This window comes from Prionailurus bengalensis, chromosome A2 (genome assembly GCF_016509475.1).
Source record: "Prionailurus bengalensis isolate Pbe53 chromosome A2, Fcat_Pben_1.1_paternal_pri, whole genome shotgun sequence".
In the NCBI taxonomy this organism is placed as follows: domain Eukaryota; kingdom Metazoa; phylum Chordata; class Mammalia; order Carnivora; family Felidae; genus Prionailurus; species Prionailurus bengalensis.
Genome location: NC_057348.1, coordinates 30,237,501 through 30,261,111, shown reverse-complemented (window position 1 = coordinate 30,261,111; position 23,611 = coordinate 30,237,501). Strand labels below are relative to the sequence as shown.

Genomic DNA, 23,611 nt, shown 5'->3' with positions numbered 1-23,611 from the left:
TGTTTGTAGTCTGATTTTGAAGCTTTGGGCCACCATCGGAAGGCAAGGCATATTTTGTCTAATGGTTTTTGTTCGCATAGACCAAAAAAGCACCATGCTCTGACGTGTTCAAGAACTCTAAAGCACCGATCTGCCATGCCTTCTACCGACTTCTTTCATTAGCCACTCCCCAGTGGCTCAGAACTTGACATCCACTTTGGGGTTTATTTCAGATAATTTTATCACCTAGTAGGACATCCTCCTCCTTTCCAGTTCATGCCTTGAAAACACAGCTGACAATTAACATACCCTGCTGTCCAAAGCAGCCCTTCAGAAGCTTTTTCAGAAGAAGAAGAAGAAAAAAAATAAGCATCCAAAGTTAACCATTCCCCTTTAAATCCTTTGGTAGACAGATGAACACAAGACAGACATGGTATTTTCTTCAGACCGTCAGGTGCTGAGTGACGAGGTCACAGAACTGACAGCCATGAAAGAAAGACGTAATGAAGACACGTGGGGCTCCAAACATGAGATAATTGTTCTGAAATTAAAAGTCAGAGATGCTGCCCTAACCTCCAAACCACTTGCAGGGGGACGCCGGTCACCAGAAAGTGAGAGGGAGAGGGAGGATTGTGAAGCCCAGGCTAACAGAAATGCGGGCTAGTTACTGGCCATTTGTTGAGCCTCAGTTGCTTCATCTGTTGAGTGGGGGTGCTAGGGCCTATGTCTGGGAGCAGATGAGATGAGTAGAACCACGATGAGCAGGGGCGCCTGGGTGGCTCAGTCGGTTAAGCATCCGACTTCGGTTCAGGTCATGAGTTCAAGCTTCCCATTGGGCTCTGTGCTGACAGTTCAGAGCCCAGAGCCTGCATCGGATTCTGTGTGTGTGTCTCTCTCTGCCGTTCCCCCACTTGCGCTCTGTCTCCCTCTCTCTCTGTCTCAAAAATAAGTAAACATTTTTAAATGAAAAAAAAAAAAAGAACTATAGTGAGCAGTCTCCTGGCACATTGTGGCAGCTCAGTAAATACCCCTTCTTAGTCTTACCTTCAGCCTACACCTGTAAGAAAGTTCACCCGGTCTAGCACTTTCAACCATTTTCTCACCTGTTTAGTCCTTGGCTTATTAACCATTTCTCCTAGGCAACCCAAATCACTACTCAGAACAGGATCAACCAAGACTCTCCTGTAGCTGCTATTTCGGCACATTCTTATACTCAAAACTTGGATTCATCAGAGATGTTTTCCATTAAGTTTAGTGTATTTTAGCATTTAGTGTTTTGTTTTAATTCTTCCAGAATTTTTCATTCACACATAGCCTCTAGAATACCTATGAATCAAAATAATCGGTTAACCAGACTTGAATAACCCATCCCCCGTGCATATTTTAGGTCGAATCAGGTTTATTTCGTTATACAACTAGGTTACTTGTTCGTCCAGTTCTGTCCCTTACTGGAGTATCATTCTGGACAGATTAATTAACCTGTGGCCTTAGCTTACTGACCTATAAAATGGGAATAATAATGAGAGTTAAATTATGCGATGTTGTTAGAGTTAAGTGAGAAAATGTTATATACCCGGGATGAGGTAAGCATCTGATACTTGTTAGCTTTTGTTATTATTGTGGTTATTACTGTGGTTACGTCACTGAGTGCTGAGTACTAGAACCAATCACTTGATCTGCTACCATGTGTTCTATGACTGCTATATGTAAACTATTAAGCTAGGAGTTGTAAAGATAGGAAGATCTTCTTTTGAAGACCCTATCTCTTGTTGTCTGGAAGTTGCTATCTAGAGGGCATACGACAGAAGGAACGTTTGAGATTTTTCTGGTCCAGCGTTTCCAGTGTTGTACTAGAATCTTCTCCGTTCCTACCCGCTGGGCACAGCCACTTCTCCACATCTCTTCACAGCTCTGCGTTCAGTGATGCCCCACCGGGAGCTTGAAACTGACCATGGTCAAACCGTTTGCACCACAGAATTGGCAGAGGCTACCAAACAGCGTGGTGTCTGCCTCCCTCTTTTTCCTCTTCCTCCTCCTCCCTCTTCCTTTCTACTAACATATCCCTGAGTGTTTCCCAAGCACAGGAGATACACCACCCGGTACCTGAGATGATATTGGACGCCACAAAAACGCCACATGAAATAGCACCAATCCCATTGTAAGAGAATTATCCCCTCTTTCATTTTCTTCTCATGTTTATCTTTATATCAAGGAGAAAGTTTCCAGCGAGTGATAATCTGCCTCTCACACTTCCCTAAAATATCACATATTCGTGTGTAACAAAGAGAAAGAACGAGCAGGCCTTGGGTTCAGCACCCCCTACAGGCAACCGTGTCCACCTAGAATGTCGTCATTTTATTTTTGTGTTTTGTGTACTTTTGCTCTTACCTCCTTCTCCTCTTGATTTTATCTTACTGCTAATTTTCTGTGTATGGCAGTGATACCCATCTTCTCTTTATAATTAAGTCTTTAAAAAGTGAGCCAATTTAAAGAAGAAATTAAGTACGTAAGAAAATATAGTACAGACGCCACATGGGCCGTAGCCAAAATCAGGACAGCGGTGTTGGTGCCAGAAGTTTGGGAACTTGTGATCCCTTCTCGCTGCCCTATTTTGCAGCTGTGTAAACTGAGACCAGAGAAGGAAAACGACTTGAACCTCTGGTTTAGACCCAAAACCCGTGCATTGTTTTCGCCCACTCTTTACCTGACATGAGGACAAAGCAGAAAAAAACAAATTCTCCACTGTATAGCGGACCTACAGTGACTGATAGGTTGTCACTGGCAGTGGTGATATAAGCAACTTGTGCCCTCAAGTTCAGGCTGAGGCTAGGGGAGAAGCGGAGGACATCAGGCCGCCAGGTGATCCCCTCGTGCAGAAACATGACTGTTGCATCATGACAGCACGGCCCTCATTTGCTTAGCACCAAGGTCGGGCAGAAGCCAGGGACACAGGTGAGATATGGTCCTTCCCGTCTTCTAGCTTGCACTCCGTTGGGCCTTTTAGTGTTCCAAAGGCAGAGCAAAACCCAAAAATGCCAGAGGTGGGCAGAGGCCCCTACTTACCATCAAATAAAAAGAAGCCTTTGTACCTGTTTGGAGATTTGATTTTATTTATTATTTTTTTCAGTACAGGGCTTGAACTCATGAGATCATGACCTGAGCTGAGATCAAGAGTTGGATGCTCAACCGACACAGCAGCCCAGGCTCCCCCTTGCTTGGAGATTTTATAAAATTGAAATTTTCTGATTTATACTTCCAAGTTTCTCCTAAAATGAGAGCATGCCAAGTAAATAGACAAATGGAAAAGCAGGACAGCCTCGTTAAGAGGTCAGACCCTGGGGTCCAAGGAAGCCACATGATACTTCCAGCTTTGTGTCTCTTAGGAAGCTGTTAAACCTCTCTGAGCCTCAGTTTCCTCTTCCATAAATGATAATCACCATCCTGCCCTCCGTTGTCAGGGTTAATTACTTATAAATTGCTTAGCCTTATGCCAGGCAAATAATAAATAAGCATGCAACCATTGCTAAGTCTTAGTAGCATTAAAAGGGAGGGCTTGAAGGAGGCCCTGAGCCTTGCCGAAATCCTCTCTGGGAATGAAGGATTGGGACAGAAATGAGGGAAACTGGAAGGAAAAACATGTCTACTTCAATAGGGCATCTGTTCGGAAGCCCCAGGGGGGAAGAGAGATGAGAACATACACTTCCTGGACCCAGTCTCGGAGCACAGTACCCTGAGCAACAGGAGATCCGAACAATTCTCGTTAATGAGGGCTGCGGCTCTTAATCAGCGCATGAAACAGAATGCTTTTGCTTAATAGAGATCACTTCCCTGCCTCTTGCCCAACTCCCCAGCAGTGCCAGCAGCTCTTTGTTTAATGAAAGGTAGGGACTTTGAGTAGTGTGGTGGGATGGGCTGTAGGAGGCATTATTAGCCTCATTACTATGATAATAGTTTAATCACAATCAATATTTATGAACATGCACAGAAGCCGTGCAATCAACCAGCAGCCCTACAATTTGAGGTTTTCGTGATCTTGCCTAAGGACACTTTCCAGGAAAGCCTGGGCCCTCTCCCACCTTCCTCCAGCCCCACAGAGATCCTCAGAGGTCATTTCAGAATATGCATGATGGTTACACGACAGTGATGTATGAGGTCTTGTGCAGGGTAACAGGTGAATATCAGCATTATAGGACGTTGCTTACTTTTTGAAGCACCTCCACTGTCATCTGGATTTTATCTTCAGACTTCGGTAAACTATCCTGTGAATAACGTAAGGCCACATAGGGGGTGGCATAAAATAGTAGCGGATCCTTTGAAGTTAGACCCACCAGGGTTCAGATCCTAGTTCTATTACTTCTTACCTGTGTTCCGCGAGGAGAGCAGTTTAACTACTCTGAGCCACAGTTCCTTCATTTGTATGATGAGAAGTCGGGTTGTGATAAGAATTGAATAAGGCGGTGTCAGGCATTCAGTCATTGGTAAATACATCCATATTTTTGTATATGACCATGTATATCGGGTATTAGGTATTTCTATGTTGTCTGAGAAAACTAAACAGTGGCTTTTCCCAAACTCACAGAGCCAGTATTTGAGATCGCAAGAGAGTCCAGACTTGGACTCCAGTATTCACTTTCTGTTATCTGAAAATTTTTTCAAACACTGGTTCCATTTATAAGGAACAGAGGGAAACCTTATTTTTAAACATTTCAGTGTTTCACTCTTTTAAATGCACGCTTTTCTGAGCAACGTCTACCCGGTGAGCTACCCATAAAGAATTGTGGGTGTCACAGTTCCCACATCTGTAAAAACAGCACTTATAAACTCAGGCCCTTTTAAAAAGGAAAGTAAGGGAAGATGGCCTCACGACGTATGTGCCTCTCTGTGGCGTTTACATGGCGCTTAGGTGCGCACAGCACTTCATAATTGGCCAGAAACACCCTTGATCTTCGGCCAGCAGAGAAGGTGTTTCATCCCCTTGGTGACACAGCTCGGGAATCCATCATGCTGTCCATGATTCCAGATATATTTCAAGGGTCATACTTTCCTCCATTCCTTAGAAAATGTTGTAAGGGGCTTTCACCATGATTGTCACTTGGCCCCAAGCAGGAGCCACTGAGGTTTGCTCAAATGCTCACCCGCACACAGAGTCCCAGTACATCCACCCACTGGTACATTCTGTCTCCCCCAGGCAGTCAGTCCCTCGGTTGGCACTAACAATGTATTCATCTTCCCAAGATGCACTTAGAGCATCCAGATTATGTATGGGGGGGAGGGGGAGGGGTTGCTAGGTTTTGCTTTTTTTTGCCTTTGTAGAGGACATAACCCGGAATCCCGTTCCCGTCAACCAAAAACCTTGAAGAAGTTACTCTAGAGGAGACAAATTCCTCCTGCAAAATGCCATTCTCCACCAGAATGTTGAAAATTCTACCACTCGTTTTGTTCTTGTTTCAGGAATTTTTTATAGAAGAAATACATAGAGGGTTAAAAATGAAATAGTACAGTCACTCATAGTAATATCTTTTTTTAAAGAAACAACAGTTCTCTGTCCTACCCCTTTGCAGCCTTAATCCCTGACCCCAGAAGAGCCCCTTGAAACAATTTTCTTTTTATCATCATAGCTCCAAGTACTGTTCCTTACATTGCTATTTCTTGGTTTAGTGGTCTGAGAGATTATTTGACTCCCTACTATAGATGGGGCTTTTGCTCACTTTGTTATCTTACACCCCGCCCCCTCCCTCTTCCTGTCATGGTTTTTATTAATATTGCCATTCCTCTCTTGGCATCTTGATAACTTTAAATAATACCCACCTACTTTTAATTCCTGTTTCATCCACCCAAGGAGGCTGTTGACACCAGTGCTCTTTTCCTTCCCCTGCTTCCTCTTCCAACTGATCTCTTGTCCTCTTGTCAACTTAGGGTTGAATGGCACATCTCTTCATTCTTAACATTTAAAAATGTAATAACCTTTATTATTATGAATGTCTCTTGAGTCTCTCAGTGCCGTCGAATAGAACTTTCTGCAGTGGTGGAAATATTCTGTATCTTAACTGCTTTGATTCAGCAGCCCCTGGCTACATGTGGCTCATGAAATGTGGCTAGTACAACTACAAAGTTGAATTTTTAATTGTATTTTGTTCGAATTCATTTACATTTTTGTGACGTTTATTCATTTATTTTGAGATAAAGAGACAGCATGAGGAGGGAAGGGGTAGAGGGAGAGGGAGAGAGAGAAAATCCCAAGCAGGCTGTGCACTCGCAGCACAGAGCCTGACGAGGGGCTCAGACCCATGAGCTGTGAGATCATGACCTGAGCCGAAATCAAGAGTCGGACACTCAACTGACTGAGCCACCCAGGTGCCCCAAAGTCATTTAAATTTAAATAGCCACATGTAGCTATTGGGTAATGCAGGGCCAGAGCAAGCTTAATACACAAATATAATTACTGAGAACCAGCTGGTTTTTTCAGCAGGAAGGATAATAATGGCAGACACATAATTCTTATTTACTATGCTCTGGGAACTGATCTGCCAACTCAGTTAAAAACCCAACAGCTCTATGAAAAGTAGTATTATCCCCATTTTATAGATGAGGGATGCAAGCCATGGAAAAGTCAAGGACCTTGTCTAGTAAGGAGAAGAACTAGAATTTGGCCCCATGTGACCCAACTCCAAAGTCTGTGCTTTCAACCACTTCCCTCTACTGCCTCTGCTCCCCTCTAGAAACCCCCATATCTTTTCCCAGCTGTCTCCAATCTGCTGATCAATGATGTGGTCACAGCTTCTCCCACATCACTGGCCTGAACGATGCTTCTCATGGGGCCATATGCATTTAGATGTCAACCCTTCTGACGCACTTCTGCCTCAAAAAAGAAAATGAAAACCGGAAGCTGAGGAAGGACATGGGCAAATGTCGGGACTCAGGGTAGGTTCACAGAGGGGCTTACTCTTTGGCCACAGAAAGGTTGTTCCTTTGGGCTGTTCATTCCAGCAGTAGCAGTCTAGGAGCTAGCATACCCTGAGTGTTTGCCGCAACTTTGTATTGTGCCTCTTTATGCATATTATCTTTGTGAATCTTCCCCACAGCCCAAAGTGATGCAGATGAAGAGGGCTGCAGGTAGAGGGTGCTGGGAATATCACATTGGAAGAAGAACGCAGAAAACAGGGTCTGGCACAGGGTGGGTACTTAGCACAAGCTACCTATGGTAATCCTTTTATCTCTTTGCCAAGTCTACCCACTGGGCCATGCTATATTCTCTGGTACTTGTGTGGGTGGTCTTTATGTATCTCAAGTACTTTTCCTTTTCCAGGGTACTATATTTTTCCTGGAGCCTCATGTCCAGAGCTCTTATTAATACTACAATATTAATAAGCCTCTTGTTTTACTACTAGAGTATTTACAACTTTTTCAAGGTGTGAGAGGTACTTCTATCCCACATTCTTCCTAGAACCAACCTGCCTTGTTCCATCTGAAAGACATATTTTTTAATTCTAGAAGGAGTCAAAAGAAAACCCTCAGCCTGCACCCTATTATGATAAATAAGGACCTGAGGTTAGGCAAGTAGCTGACATCAGTCAACTAGTTAATGGTCACATTAAGATTAGGCATTTACATTTTGTGATTCTTTTCCCGCCTCCATTCCATTATCTCTCACTTAAGCGTGTTCTAGTCCAGAGGTCTGAAAACCTCTCAAAAGGACAAAGTAGGGGCGCCTGGGTGGCGCAGTCGGTTAAGCGTCCGACTTCAGCCAGGCCACGATCTCGCGGTCCGTGAGTTCGAGCCCCGCGTCAGGCTCTGGGCTGATGGCTCGGAGCCTGGAGCCTGTTTCCGATTCTGTGTCTCCCTCTCTCTCTGCCCCTCCCCCGTTCATGCTCTGTCTCTCTCTGTCCCAAAAATAAATAAAAACGTTAAAAAAAAAAATTTAAATAAAAAAAAAAAAAAAGGACAAAGTAGTAAGTAGTTTTTACTTTATAGGCCATGTGGTCTCAGTCACAGCTGCTCATCCTGTGCCCCTGTAGCATGAAAGCAGCTATCGATAAGATATAAATGAGTGGGTGTGGCTGTGGTCCAAAAAAACTTTATTTACAGACATTGAAATGTCAATTTCCTGTAAGTTTCACATTTCAGGAACTATTATTCTTCTTTGGATTTTCTTTCAACCACTGAAGAATGTGAAAACCATTCTTAGCTCATGGGCCACATAAAAACAAGCAACAGGCTAGATTTGGCCCACAGGCCATAGTTTGCCAGCTTTAGTCTATAAGCTATGGATGGGAACACACTTGGCATAGTCAACTCCCAGCTAACCACAAGTGAATTAAACACTACTACCAATAATAGCTAATGATTATTGAGCTCTTACCCTGTACCAGGCACTGTTGACTTGACATGTTAACATGTTCAACCTCAGAAGAACCCCCTGAATTGTTATTGCTATCCTCATCTTGCAGATGAGATTATAGAAGCCATAGAAGGTTTCATAATTTTCCCCAAGGTCATTGAACTAATAAGTGATAGAGCATAATTGAACCAAGATCTACGTGACCCAAAGCCTCTACACGTTCCACAAAATAGGCTCTCCTTTTCCCAGATCCCGGGTGGTCAGTAGGTAAGAAGTGGTTTTAGAATGACACATCCTTTTCAGAACATCAACAACTTGATATAATGAAAGGACTCTGCACTTTATAACCAGATTTGGGCTTGTACTCCAGCTCCACCAGTTACGGGTTCACCTCTTGAGAATTGCTTAACCGTGTTGAGCCTCAGCATCCTTCTATTAAGCAGGGATGGTGAAATGGGCCTGCCTGGGTTCTACAGTGATGACTGAGCTAATTATTCATAAGGTGCCTGGTACAGTACCCCACCCATATGTGCTCAACAAATATCACTAAGTATCAAGTGAAAATCAGGTTAGTCATTATTGTGTTTATAGCCAGGAGAGCCAGAAATACCCAAATCCTGTCCTAGACCATCAGGGACCACCCCACAGCATCCTCCAGGGAAATACATGCAATGGATAAAGGTAGGGGAATATGAGATAAAGAACCACCTTATTAAGTTTTGGTTGTCTACTGCTGCATAACCAACTGCGCCAGAATTAGTGGCTTAAGACAATCACTTTCTTTTGCTCACAATTTGTGGATTAGGAATCCGGGAAGAGCTCAGCTAGGAGATTCTGTGGTTCATGTGGCTTTGACTGGGGTCGCTCGTTGGGCTGCATTCAGCAGGTAGCTACGCTGGGCTGGGGCTGGATAGCTGACAATTTGATGTGTCTTCATACTATTTCTTTCTACCTATATGGATCTCATCCTGCCAACCTCTTCCAAATGGCTTGGGCTTCTTGCAGCATGGTGGTGTAGGGGGGTCACACTGTGGCAGCTGACTTTCAAGAGTAAGGCAGTAGAGGCTGCCAGCCCTTTTCAGGACTTGGCTTGAAACTGGCATGGTGTCATCTCCATCATGTTCTGTTGGTCAGAGCAGTCACAGGCCAAGCCAGCCCAGACTCAAGGGGGTAGAGGAAGAGACTCCACTTTTCAGTGAGGAAATGGTATGTCCATAGAGGGAGCAAAATAAATGATGGCAAGCTTCTTTGCGAACAAGCAACCACATTGTGAACTGGGCTTTGGGTCCGCATTCCAATGCAGAGAAGTCTAGAGAGAGTCACTCTCTTCTCCTGGGATCTCCTTCTAGGAGGAAGAAATAGAATCAGAAAGAGGGTCTAGGCACTGAGCCAGCAGAGAAGAGAAGTAAGACAGCCAGGCCTCTTACTGCAACGTAGGTCACACCCTCTCACCTGAAGCACTTAATTTAAGTGTACAGATATATGGCTAGCTAGGAAACATACCTCAGAGTAGTGCCCTAGAACTTGACCAATCAAATCAGCCCCTTTGGAGGCAGAAGGAAAAGAAAGTGTAAAAATAATAGCCAACATTTACTGAACGCACACTACATGCCAGGCCCTGTGCAGAGGTTTTTGCCTACATTAACCCATTTGATCCTTAACATGTACTAAACACATCTATACAGAGCAAATGCTTAGACTAGTTCCCTGTGCATGTTAAATGCTTTTAAAATCTGTCTTTGTTTATTAATAATTCATCCAACCACCCCATCCAGAGGTTTTATTATTGCTCTCTCTCTATTCTAATGGGGAAGCTGATGCTTAGAGAAGTTAATTACCTGCCACACAACTGGTGGTGAACAGAACCAGACGCCAGTCTCTGTGTCGGACTCATGCCCCCTCACTCTTCACTCCTGCATCAGACTGCCCGTGCTACACAGGAACAAGAGACCCTTTCAGCTCTTTGCACAGAGGCAACAAATACCAGTTCCTTTTGAATTGATGGCGCCTGCCTACACTTTTCTTCAATGTCCTTTAAGACGGTTGTAACTTAACCACCAACTGCAAGAAAATACTAGAAACCTCTATCCTGGGTTCTAAGAACAGAGGGCCATACCCAGAAGTTCATGCATTCAACACATTTTTATCAATCCCCTGCCATATATCAGGCAGTGTAGGTACTGAAGAGAGAGAGACAGAGGTCCTTGCTTTCCATAGACATGAGGATGGTGATAGATGATAAAATTCAACCTGAGAGACGTGATCATTTTCTGGATGGTGGTGGCCCTATGTAACATTTTTACACACTGAACTGCCTCAACTTGCAAAAAATAATAATAATACTCCAGATCTCTATTGATCGCCTGGATTAGAGAAATGGAGAAAGGTACAAGACAAGCAAAGTTTTCTTTACAGTAGTAATCTCAAAAGCCAAATGTTGAAGTCAATGTTGCTAACCCCTTGAAGCGATGCTGTGGTTGGCAGTTTCTAGGCAAAGGCAGAGAAATCAGCTCGAAGTGCTTGTGAAGTCAAACAAGCCAGGGTAGCATCAGCTTGTGCAGAGAATAAATCATTTCCTTGGTGGGTGTTTTCTTAAGAGACCATGGGGAGAAAGGAGGGCTCAGGCAGTCACTAATGCAGTGGTATCTGTTCAGATTTCTTTTTTCTTCCATCTTTGAATCTTACCCACCAGATTTCTGTTTGCAAAAAGGGCCTAATCCACTTTTTTTTTTGTCTGTGCATTGATTTAATAGTATCAAACCCTGAGGTCCTCGTGGTCTGCACCTGGGTTGCTTTTTCCCCTAATGAAGCAAGAGAAGTGGTTTAAGCCCCCACGGTGCTCCCTATCAAAGCCACACAATGATTAACTCAGGTCCCCTTATTAGGACGGGGCAGAAGAAAATCCCTTAGTCATCAGCATTGTGAAAATCCCAGGATGGTGAATGTTCAATGAAAAGATTACCTTGGGCACCTGAAAAATAATGGAAGAGCTCAATAGAGAAACCATTAAGCCTGTCTACACACGCTAAGTCAGGTGGAGGGTCGAGGCAATTAGCTGGGACATTCAGGCCAGGGAAACCGTTTTGGACCTTCTGTCCTGAGTCAGTGCAGATAATTATTCAAATCCCTCATACATTGCTCCCAGAGAAGCATTTTATGTTGTGTCTACACCCACACGCACACAAAACAAGACTTCAGTATGACTGGTCAGTGAAGGTGGTTTAATATTTGTTTGGTTTATTTTACTGAATAATGGGCAGCTGAGGAGATGGGAGGTCTCAAGCTTTAACTTCTTAGCTGTACGACTTTAAGCCAAGTTCATCTGTCTGGGCCTTGGTTTCTTCAATTGTAAAACGGAATAATTAATAGGACCCCCTTGAAGTATTGTCGTGAGGATTCAGTATAACAAATGTGGTATCCCTGACTCATTGCCTGGCAAGTCATAAGCACTCTGAAATGTTACTTATAGTTACTAGTTGTTGGATGGACATGACTCATTCTGTGTTTGGAGGGATTGTGCACTTAGACATCCTCTAAGAAAGGGGCCAGGAATCATGGAGCAAATGCCTTCTGATGGAGCACAGCCCCTGACCTGGTGCCTTGTACATAGTAAGTGTTCCTTGCTTCGGGCGTATGAGAACATGAACAAGTTGTTCACTGACAGCTTGTCTCCCTCAGCCTCTGGTTCCTGAGGTCTCCCTCAGCCTCTCTTACCTTGTGTTTCTTTTTCTGACCTCCTACCCCAGAACTGGGAAAGTCTATCTGGGCAGTCAGGGGCGAGAGGGTGGGTGCCCATGGTACTGCTGGAGAAGGCGTATTCTTCATGCCATCTGACCATCAGGATTTCAGGAAATGAGATCTGGCTGAAGTCACAGTTCTTGCCTCTCCCTTGAGGGCAGTTGAGTGCCTGCTTAGAAAAGGTGCCAGACCGGTCTGTGGGGCAAACCCCTCCCCCCCCCCCACCTTATCTCCTGCGTCCCAGAGCACCTGGGTACCCGGCTTGGTCCCGGAGAGCTGTAGGTATGTGTTATTGAATATAAGTGAGCGCCCTGGCCTGGGAAGCTGCCTTCTTACTCGTGCATAAACTCAGCCATCCTGAGTTAGGGAACAGATCTTTGCTGTGTGCCTCAAGGTTTTCTCCAGTACATAGGATGGTCACTAAATTGGCAGAAAGTATATCAGACTGTGAGTCAGCCCAGATACCTGCTGGTAACCTGGGGAGATTCCAGCATCCTTTTTATGGCAAGAAATGGCCCACGGGCTGGGGGTGAGGGGTGAAACTGTCACCACCATCACCAGAACAAGGCGCATGCACTCCATCTGTACTAATAAGCTAGTATTTGCAGTAACCACTAAGAAAAGTCACCCTCAATAGCTTCTACCCCATGCCAATACTGTTCTACACTCTTAGATGGATTATCTCATTCAATCCATACAGTATCCCTTTGAGTACTGTTAGGAGCGTCCCATCTGCAGAGAAGGCTCAGAGACGTTAAATAACTTGCCCAAAGTCACAAGCTAGAAAATGGCAAAGCCAGACTTCTGACCCCACTAATCCCGAATTCATCCTCTTAGCCACTTCACTGGGAAGATTTCTTCTGAAGTTAAAAAAGAGGGGCGCCTGGGTGGCTCAGCCAGTGAAGTGTCTGACTCTTGGTTTCAGCTCAGGTTATGATCCAACGGTTTGTGAGTTTGAGCCCCGTAGTGGGCTCTGCGCTGAGAGCTGGGATCCTGCTTGGGATCCCCTCCCTCTCTCTCTGCTCGCATGCTCTCGCGCTTTCTCTCAAGATAAATAAACTTAAAAAATATTTAAAGGTAAAGAAGAAAAAATTGTACACACACCGATAGACACACACATACACGTTTTAGAACCGCTGATGGGAAAACATACAGAATGACAAAATTCTATGAAACAGGTAGTACTTTTAAAGAAACATGTGTTTTATTCATTAAAATCATATCTACATATAATGGAAAAGTGTCTTGTGTACATTGTAAGGCCTGTTGTTTATTTAATCTAGAGGCAGCGTCTGGTGTGCACTTGAATTTTTCCGACCCTTGGCAATAATTCTGAAGCCCTCATGAGCTGGGAGGATCTGGTCCTTCCTCTCAGAACGTAGCTGGCAAAAACATATTCTACGGATACTGAAAATAAATGTGATGTTTAAAGGCAGCGCTGTTGACGGTAGGCAGGAGTGGGTTCAGGAACCAGAGCTCTGATCCTCGCTTTGCCAATTTATTCGCTCTGCTATACCTCAGCATCTACTATAAAAAGATAGAACTGATGAAAGCTTCCTACCTCTTAAGGAGACTAGAGTCAGAACAGGAAGCAGCCTTAGATGTAACCTGTCACAAGGGGAAGGCTCACATCCAGAGCACCCTATATAGCCTCTGCTTGAGCTGCTCGACCGTCAGAGACGACCAGTGCTTGGATGGACTGAGAGAGCTGTTTGAACCTTCTCTGGGGGCCCTTCATTCTACTCATCCATCCTGATTCCATGCTCTGGAACCACCATGAAAAAGCTTAGTCTTTCTACATGGATGCTCCTTAATTAAGGCCACATTAGCCCTCCCTTTCTAGGCAAAATGTCTCTGCTTTCACTTTCCTTATAGAAGGCTCTCCTGGATCCTTATTGTCAACCTCGTTTTTATTTTTTAACTTAAAAAAAAAATATTTACGGGGCGCCTGGGTGGCGTAGTCGGTTAAGCGTCCGACTTCAGCCAGGTCACGATCTCGCGGTCCAGGAGTTCGAGCCCCGCGTCAGGCTCTGGGCTGATGGCTCGGAGCCTGGAGCCTGTTTCCGATTCTGTGTCTCCCTCTCTCTCTGCCCCTCCCCCGTTCATGCTCTGTCTCTCTCTGTCCCAAAAATAAATAAACGTTGAAAAAAAAAATATTTATTTTTGAGAGACAGAGTGTGAGTGGGGGAGGGGCAGAGAGAGAGGGAGACAGGATCTGAAGCAGGCTCCAGTCTCTGAGCTATCAGCACAGAGCCCAATGCGGGGCTCAGACTCACCAACTGTAAGATCATGACCTGAGCCGAAGTCAAACACTCAACCGACTGAGCCAGCCAGGCGCCCCTCGTCAACCTCCTTCTTAAAGTTCAGTGGCCAGAACCAAAAATGATACACCAAAACAATACTCTAAATAATAGGACCACAGTTTACTCTGAGCTGTTTTTTTCCTATCACTATGGGATGGGAGGGAGATCTACAAGACAAGGTATAAGTCAGCAGTTATCTGATGAAAAACTGAAGGCTGGTGTGTGTAGGAGAGTGGATGGTTTTCATTCATGACATACAGCTTGCCTTATCTTCCCAAACTGCCTCGAAAGGAATAGAATTTGACTGGTGTCATTCTCTGGATTGAAACTGCATGTTAGTGGTAAATGGAGAGTAGGCGTGTTTAAAGGTTGATCATTTCAGCTGTAGCAAAACTCTTACCAACTGCCAAGCACTGACTCCACAGAGCAAAAGAGGCAGTTTCCAGCTGAGAAGAATGATTTTACCGGCACCTGCCCCAACCACTGATGCTTGAGTCCCTCAGACATTTCTACAATGGGTGAGGAGATCGGGAGTTCCAAAGGGAAAATTGGAGTTCAGGAGACCACATGTGAGTCCTGCCATCTCTGCCTTCTGACCTAGATTATGAGCAGATAAATTCTGAGGGTTTTAGTGCTCTGAATTGTAAAATAGAGATGCTTCCTAGCCCTCATTTTGCAGAGTGGCTGAAAGAAGAAACTTTCCATGAATGTGTTTTGCCAAGTGAAAAACATAGCATAAGTGTTAGGTAGTGTAGGTGAGGGAGACTTGAAAGAAAGGAAAACCAACTTTTTGCCCAAACTAAATTCTACATCCAGAATGGACAGGAGAAATTTGGTTTTGGGGATCATTTAGTAGAAACATTAATTGTGCAAAATCTGGAAAGCTTTCCTGATATAGCTTTTTTTTTAATGTGTATTTATTCTTGATAGAAACAGAGCATGAGTGGGAGAGGGGCAGAGAGAGAGGGAGACACGGAATCCGAAACAGGCTCCAGGCTCCGAGCTGTCAGCACAGAGCCCCACGCGGGGCTCGAACTCACGAACCACGAGATCATGCCCTGAGCTGAAGTCGGATGCTTGACAGACTGAGCTACCCAGGCGCCCCTCCTCATATCCCTCTAATGGCCCCAAATGGCCATTTTCCTTTCACCCAGCAGCCTTTGCAGGAATGAGCTTTCACAATGTTGGCTTTCAGACTGATTCATGCAATGGCTTCTCAATCTGCCCATTCCCTGCTCATTCCTGAACGACCCTGAAGCCATCACTGGTCACTTGTTTTCTCTCCTTCCTTCCTTCTGTGCATTTTCCCTGAGCACCCTTTCTAAGCCAGGTACGAAGTGAGTCACTAGAGACACAGCTGTGAGCAAGACATTCTGTGGGAGACAGACATTGCACAAAATTACGGAATTACAGTTGCAGTCCACACTGCAAAGAAAAATGTAGGGTTTTAAGAGCATCCTTAGCAAGAGAATCTAGGAATTACCTTGGGTGCTGGTGCTGATTCTGGGTGTTCAGATGCATTGCCCTCTCAAGAATTAACTCATCGATGTGTGTGGTCAGCCCTTTAAAGTTTCTGAAACACTTTCTCATATGTTTTTTCACTGGGTCAGGCTCTCAACACTGCAAAGAACACAGAATCATCACCCAGTTCTAGAGACCAAGTCTGTGGGACTTGACATGACTGTCTCAGGGTCAACTAGTTTTGCCACTTTGAGAATTGTCCACTCTTAATCCTGGGCTCTTGCCAACCTACCTTGTTGGTTCGCTGGCTTTTCTCCCTTGGGAGTTGGTATTTTGAAAAGGAGCCTTGAGAAAAGAGCAATTGGGGAAAATGCTCCCCTGGACACTTTACTGGGCGACATGTGGGTAGAAGCTGTGATTCCTGATAGTGGCCTCAGCCAAGTGACAAGAGGAAGCCCTACCTGTGATGTGAAAGACGTCCTAACTGTTTTGTGTGCATCCGTCTTTGTAGTTTCCAATAAGACTCAAAACCCTCTCTGACCCCAAACGTAGCCCCCTGGTCTCACCTGTGCCTCGAGGAACAAGAGCCAAGTCAAAAGGAAATAAGTCCCTTAGGCTTTACTCCTCCAACCTCGCCATTCTTGACTTCCCACAGCACGCAGAGCACCCCCCCCCAGATGTGCTTATGAATTGATCACCTTCCCTACCATTCGTTCCATGCCTACTACGTCCCAGAACCTTGTGTACATTGACCTTTAGATCACCCTCTAAAGTAAGTATCTATTAGCATCTCTGTCTTTGGCCGATGTGGTACCTGAGGCTCAGAGAGACGAAGTAATTTGCCGAAGGTCACACAGCTCGTAAGTCATAGAGCTGGGATTTGAACCCACACCCGACTCCAGATTCCATGCTCTCAGATATATACCGCACCCTCTCCCCAAAAACTGAAAATAAATTCCATAACCACTTCCTGCTCTTCCTGTCTGGGGTTTCTAGTATTTAAAACCAGGAGACACAACGACAGCCTTGGGACAGGCTTTGAGAGGTTCTGGTACTCTCTCAACCCCACCCACAGACACCTGTCACCCTCTGGGTTAAGGATGCCCACCCACCACACCGAGTCCTCTTTAAGACTCTTAACTGAAACTCAAGGGTTCCATTAGGACAAACCTGTGGCCACAGGACAAAAAGACCCAAAATACAGGAAGTAACAGCGGCCTTAGTTGCTTTTCTAGACTAGCAAGCCCTCCACTAATCAGTTTCGGTTTAGCTAGTTACTTTTCTACTTTTTAAAGGGACAGAGGAGCATGCAAAATTCCCACAACAGCCACAGGATCCTAATCAGTAAATATTTGCTTGCCTTTTCTTTTTTCTTTTCTTTTCCTTTCATCTCTTTTCTTTTCATTTATTTTCTCTTCTTTCTTTTCTTGTTCTTTTCTTCCCTTTTTCTTTTTTCTTTCTTTTTCCCTTTCTTTCTTCCTGTCTCCCTTCCTTTCCTTTCCTTTCCTTCCTTTCCTCTCCCTTTTGCCTACCTTTCTTCCCTCTTTTCTCTCTCCCTCTCTCTTTTCTCTCTTTCTCTCCAAAGCGGTAGCTACAGCTTGGGAAAGAGAATAGACATCACATTTTATGTTTTAGTACCTTTCTGGGTTTCCTGGTCAGCTCCGTGTGCCAGTGTATTGTATTAACTGATGGTGACACAGCACTGAGCTGTGGACAATGAAGCATCAACACCAGCCTCACTTCTGCCCTCTTCTTTCCTCCTTAGGTGAAGGCAGCTTCCAAATATGTGGATGTACCTGTGAGTATTCGAAAATTGCTTTTGTGTGTGTGTGTGTGTGTGTGTGTGTGCGCGCGCGCGCGCACACGCGCATGTGTATGTGTTTGCTTTCATGAGAAATTTAATGATGCTGTTTTCATTAGTTGCTACTAAATTGCATATTCCTGACTTGAATCACCAGAAAGAGAGAAGCCAAGAGTATTTCATGGTAAAACTTTTTTTTTAGATGAAAAGAGGGTATCGTTTCTTTCATCCAGAAGAGAGATCCTGTTTGAGAGTAAACCCAGTGGCCTTTCGTTTCATTTTCCTGGGTTTCTCTGGTACAGTTCATTCTCTATCGGCCTACTCCCCTCCCCCCTTGTAAGCACACCTTGGGAGTCTCTGTGAGCTAGAAATTTGCACAAGGGTGCCAGTATTTTTTTTAAACAAATAAATTCTGAATTTGTTCATTTTGGGGTCAATTCTGCAATTGTTTTAAGGAAATCTTACAGAACTGCTTATAATTAGTGCAGACCTCATTAATGAAGAGAGCTCTCAAAGTTCACAGATAAAGCACTTGTGGTTGCCCAAAATTTACATTTAAATTGAGGTTAAGTACTACACATGAACGCTGGAGTGTGGGATTACCTGTGATAAGTCAGGATACATTTATCGACAGACTTTGCCCTGCCTATTAGCAAAATAAAATTGGAGAGATTTAAATATATTCCAATAAAGGGGAAAAGAAAATGATTCTGTTTCTCCATTTCTAACAAAAGAGGTGTGAGTCTATTATAAAATATTAAATTTAGAGAGCTTATCTCAACAGCCACCAAGGGTCTTGTACTGAACGTTTCTCATTCTGAACGTGGTTAAGTGCCCTCCTTGTTCAAATACTTATTTGTTAAAATTTGTTTTTTTCTAAAAGGATTTATATTAACATTTAAATTCATTTCCCCAGGAAGCTAAGTGTGTAATCGTTTATTGGCTTATTTCGCAAAGGATGGCAAAATGGAAAATTGGAGTGAATCTAGCATTAGCATACATTTTGTTTGTTTAATGAGAGAATGTACAATCAATAATTATGCTTTGAATTTATATAATACTTCTCATCGAGGGACCTCAGACTCCTTCACGTAGAGAGTCTTTATAATGGAGAAGAGAAAAAGCTCGCACACAACCGCAGCCAGGAGAGGCGTTAAGTAATTTATTTTTCCAAGCCCCAAAGTATAAACTTTCAGTTCACAGGGAGCGAACTACTCAAATTCTCTGGGCCTATTTCTCCACCCTTAAAAGAGAGGTAATAATACCCAAGTCACAGGTTTGCTGTGCAGATTAAATGACACACATATATGGAACTCTCAGCACTATACCTGGCACTCCCTAGACATTTGAGCAGCAGGAGCAAAGCCCCTGGGCAGGCGGATAAGGGGGTGCTCGCACTGTATTGCACAGGGGAGCAGGGAGAGAGGATGAATTTGCTGACAGCAGTCCTGACCTGCACGGGTCTGCAGCCCTAATAGAAATTGAAATTCTAGGCACCCAGCCTGAAGATCTGGTGTCTATAGGCCTCCAAGTCAAGGGGCGATCTCCCCGGCGAGGTTTAAACAGGTGCCCAGCAGGCAAGCTCCAAATTCCCAGAGAAACTTGACCCGGCAATCATCGCTATCACCGGAAGTTATTGGGGAGGTAAAATTATTTTGGGGAGGGGGTCCAAAAAGTCAAACATCAGTGATTTCATGTGGTTTCCACCTAATTCCTACAGACCAGGTTTAGATTTATTGTAAAGCTAAGGGGGGAAAAAAAGGCTCTACATCAACAAGAAAGGGAACAAAAGTGAATTAGCAGAATTTGCACCCTCTAGGGAGACAGAAGAAAATGATGCAACGTGTTCCAAACTGTGGTACATTTGCCACTGCTGATACATAACATAATAATAATTGCAATTGCAGCCAAGCCTCATAAAGCGTTCCCTGTGTGCTAAGCACTGTTCTAAGGTAAGCACTTCAAATGTTTAAAGATGAGGAAGCTGAGGCGCAGAGATGGTCATTTGCTCAGGGTCCCACCGCTGGTAAGTGGCAGAGCTGAGATTTAAACCAGTCCCCTTAAACACTATGCCATCTGCAAGATGATTTTAGTTCGTGCATAGACCGACATCTTTATTGGGATAATTGAGTAATTATTTAAGGAGTATTAGAAAAAAATGTGGTTAGCACATCAAACCCATGATTTCACCAATTGTTATGGCTCAGGACAAGGATACCCTTTAAAATCAAGTTGATTAACATCTATTTTTATAGCACATAATATCATAGCAAGAATATTGTGTTTTAGTAAATAAACAATGTTATGGAAAATAATAGCACAGAATACACAGGCGTACTGTCTGTGCATGTTTACATATGGTAAATTACAGTAATCGTGTGCTTTTCCAAACAACCCTATGGGAGGGAAATGGGATCACCCTGCTTCACAGGTGAGGAAAGTGAGGCACAGGGAGGTTAAGAGCAAGTCCAGCATCACCTGCTAGTAAATCAGGGCGTGAGGGTTTAAGTGCCAGCAGTTTGACTCCGGAAAGCCTGCTAGCCCTGCCTTCCAGGAGTCAGTTGTGTGCATGTTTTTCCAACTCTGCCTTCAGTCGGGGCACATGGGTAGCTTGAACTCAGCCAAGGAGGGAATAGTTAACACCGTGGAGATTGGCAGGCGTAACCAGTCAAGGTTTGCTGTTTTGTTCTGTTGTTTCTGTCTTCTGTTTTGAAGAGCCAGTGTCCTGGCACACCGGGGACGATCACCTATTAAATCACGTGTCCTCACCCCAGAATGTGCAGCGTTAATACTTGGCAGTGTTTGGGGAGGGGGGTGTTGTCTTTTGTTTTTTTTAAGTAGAGATTTCAGGCCCCTTGTGTCCAGAGATTCTGCTTCAATAGTTCGCGGGGAGGGGGGAGGGGTGCGGAGCCTGGAAATCTCTTTCCAAAGAGCTGATCTGGGAGAGGGCAGGTTTGGGAACCAGTGGGCTAAACCCATGAGTCTGGATCTTGGCTACATATTGGAAACACCTGGGGAGCCCTTACGAGCATTAGCGCCAGGTTGCTTGCCAAATTAAAACAATTTCTGGAGTGAGGGGTCTTGGTGATAGTATTGCCCAGAGCTCCCCAGATCCTTCTCATTTGCAGCCAGGGTTAAGAACCCTGGGTGAAATCATCTTCCGAGGTGTTTCTGGCTCTGAAGTCTCCGAGTTCATCTGTGTTGCCCTGTGAGGTTTTTGGCACATGGTTTATTGGTTTAGTTCCTTGTGGGGACTAGTAGTTAGTTACATTAGAGATTTGTCTCTTAATTATCCGCACTAATGGAGAGAAGTGCTGTTACCAGTCATTCAAAACATTGCGTAATCCCCAAAGCCTATCTCTTTGTCTTAGATGTAGTATTTGACCCTTCCGAATATACATGACAGATTTGCATTTCTAATTAGGGCTTGCTTAAGTTACTGAAAATTTGAATTTGTTTTCAAGCTCAGAAGTACCTGGTAGGGGCAAGCTATGATTAAAATGTCCTATTTTTCCTAAGCCACAGAGTGGCTTCTTCACAAATGATACCTTCCACAGGTGGAGGGAGTCAACTATACAGAGATTATTTGTTTGTTTTATACGTTTGCTAAAATCTCCATCCTCGGCCTGTCCAAGCCATATTTGAAATAAACAATGTACGAGATACTAAACACCATCATCTGAAGCTTTCCCCACTGTGTTTAGAAAGCAATATGGTATAGGGGCGCCTGGGTGGCTCAGTCAAGCGGTCTCATGGTTTGTGGGTTTGAGCCCCTCATCCGGCCCTGTGCTGACAGCTCAGAGCCAGGAGCCTGCTTCGGATTCTGTGTCTCCCTCTCTCTCTGCCCTTCCCCACACTCATGCTGTGTCTCTGTCTCTCAAAGGTGAATAAATGTTAAAAAAAAAAAAAAAGAAAGGCAAGGAAAGCAATATGGTATAAAGCCTCATTTATCTAATAGCATCAGTCATTTAGCCAAGAATGTTTTCCATGTACAACTGCAAGTTAGCTTGTCTGTGAACAGTCTTTCTTTTAACCATTTTGGTTGGAAATCTACCTAGACTTCATTACACATCCTTCTCTGCCTGTGTCAACAGAAAACTGTACTTCAACCCTCCCTCAATGACAAAGGATCACCACTGTGACTGTCTTTCCCCCATAGCCACATAGTGACCTGCTACCCACAGGGCCTCCAGAGGTATAGAGGCGGCTTACCTCTGCCCTTGATAGTCCCAGACCCCAATGGTTGCTGGGTCTACCTGTCTGGTGCTGCAGTTTGCTAAGGGCGTCAGGAAAAGTGACGGCACTCTGTTATCAGCTGACCCGTTTCAAACAGTTGCCCCTTCCTGGTCCACTGAAGGAAGGGAGACAAACTTGTTGGCTTTGGATGTAAAGCTGGTGAGAAAGGAAGAAGGTGGTGGTGCGTGGAGGCCTGGGGACTGTATCATAAAAACACTGTATACATTGGCACACAGAGACTGTATCGTCTTTATTTTGATGTTGGTTTCTCTCAAGCCCCGTTTTTCTTCTTGGTTCCAAAGTAGATTCCAAAGGTGGGTAAGGCTATGAAGTGATACAATATTGTGGGGCAGGGTGGGGGAACAGAGTCATAGTGGCTCATGTTTGTATATCAATTTATGGCTTTTATGGTATCTCGACCTACATTATTTTATAACAACCCTTGAAGGTAAGTAGGAGAGCTACTATTAATCCCATTTTACAGATGGTGTAACTAAGACCCAGAGAAATTTAAATGATGTTCGCAAGTTCCAGTCGGTGGGGGAATATAATAAAAATCCAGGTAGTGTGACTAAAGAGCTCAAAAAAAAAAAAAAAGATGTGGGGAAGGGGCTTATTCATTCACAGGTTTGTTCATTCAGCATATATTTACTAAGCACCTACTCTGTGCCAGGCATCATTCTGTGTGCTGAGGATACAATAGAAAATAGATCAAATAAAGCCCCTATATTTGTGGAGTTATGTTCTAGTGAGAGCAAACAAGCAGATATATAGTAAATGTCAGCTATTGGTACACGTGATGAAGAAAAAGAAGGGTCAAAAGGTAGAGAACCATGGAGCTTTTTAACTACCTAGGTAAGATAAACCACCCTGATTTTTTTTTTTTTGGTCAAAGTTTTTAAAACTTAAATGAAACGACCTTTGACGACAGCAAATTTTGTGGAAAGAGGAGTGGGTGAAAATAACCATCTTATAGGTTACTAACGTTGCCGGTTACTAACAGGGCTGCTGAATTGAGCTTTGAATCTTAGCTCTAAGGTGGCTGCATGAGTCCAGGAAAAGGCCATATCTGCCTCCAGGATCACCAGGGAAGAAATGGAAACAATACTAATAAGTTTCTCAAGTCCCCCAAGTGGGGGGGTCCCCATCCCTACTGAGAATGCCCTTTGATGTGCGGCTGCCAAAGGGAGAGAAGGAGCCTAGCGAGGTGCCAGTTTAGAACTGATATGTATCACTTACATCTCATTGGAGAACCTCTATTGTTTCGTATCATAAAACTGCCACAATTATAGGACCATCACGGAACCTGCTCAATCCATTCACTGAAAATTGCTTGAAAGTGTAACAGTTGACTACTGTGGCTTTGGATTGTCCTCATTGTTTTTCAAATTAATACCTTGTCATTGTTCCAGCAGGTGTTAAGAAATGTTACTAGCATCCCAGGGGCCAAAGCATTGGCCCTTTCCTTGATAATTGTTTGCTTTGTATCATGAAAAAAAAAAAATACAGTCCTACTGTTTCCAAACCTTCCTCATTTTCACCCTGGAAATTACACAGAAGTGTTAACTAACTTCAATTTGCAGTGGCTGACAGTCCCGTCTTGTAGAGAAATGATACTTTGTGATCTAAGGTAAATCACAGTAATGAAAACTAATCTTGTTTAGTTATTAGCAAACATACATGTCTACTGTGGAAATTTAAGCGGTTTGTTGCAGCTCTCCTGATGACCCATATTACATTGTTTTAATAGGTTTC

At 44.0% G+C, this 23,611-nt stretch overlaps 1 protein-coding gene across 28 annotated transcripts in view; it reads left to right on the top strand.

The window, feature by feature from the left end:
* The window catches only part of CADPS (calcium dependent secretion activator), a 476,275-nt gene that overhangs the window by 411,983 nt on the left and 40,681 nt on the right, over positions 1 to 23,611 (top strand). For all 28 annotated transcript variants that reach the window (XM_043587832.1, XM_043587835.1, XM_043587838.1 and 25 more), the window contains one exon: positions 17,585 to 17,617. In XM_043587832.1, coding sequence (XP_043443767.1) covers positions 17,585 to 17,617 — 33 coding nt within the window. The remainder of the gene's footprint in view (positions 1 to 17,584; positions 17,618 to 23,611) is intronic.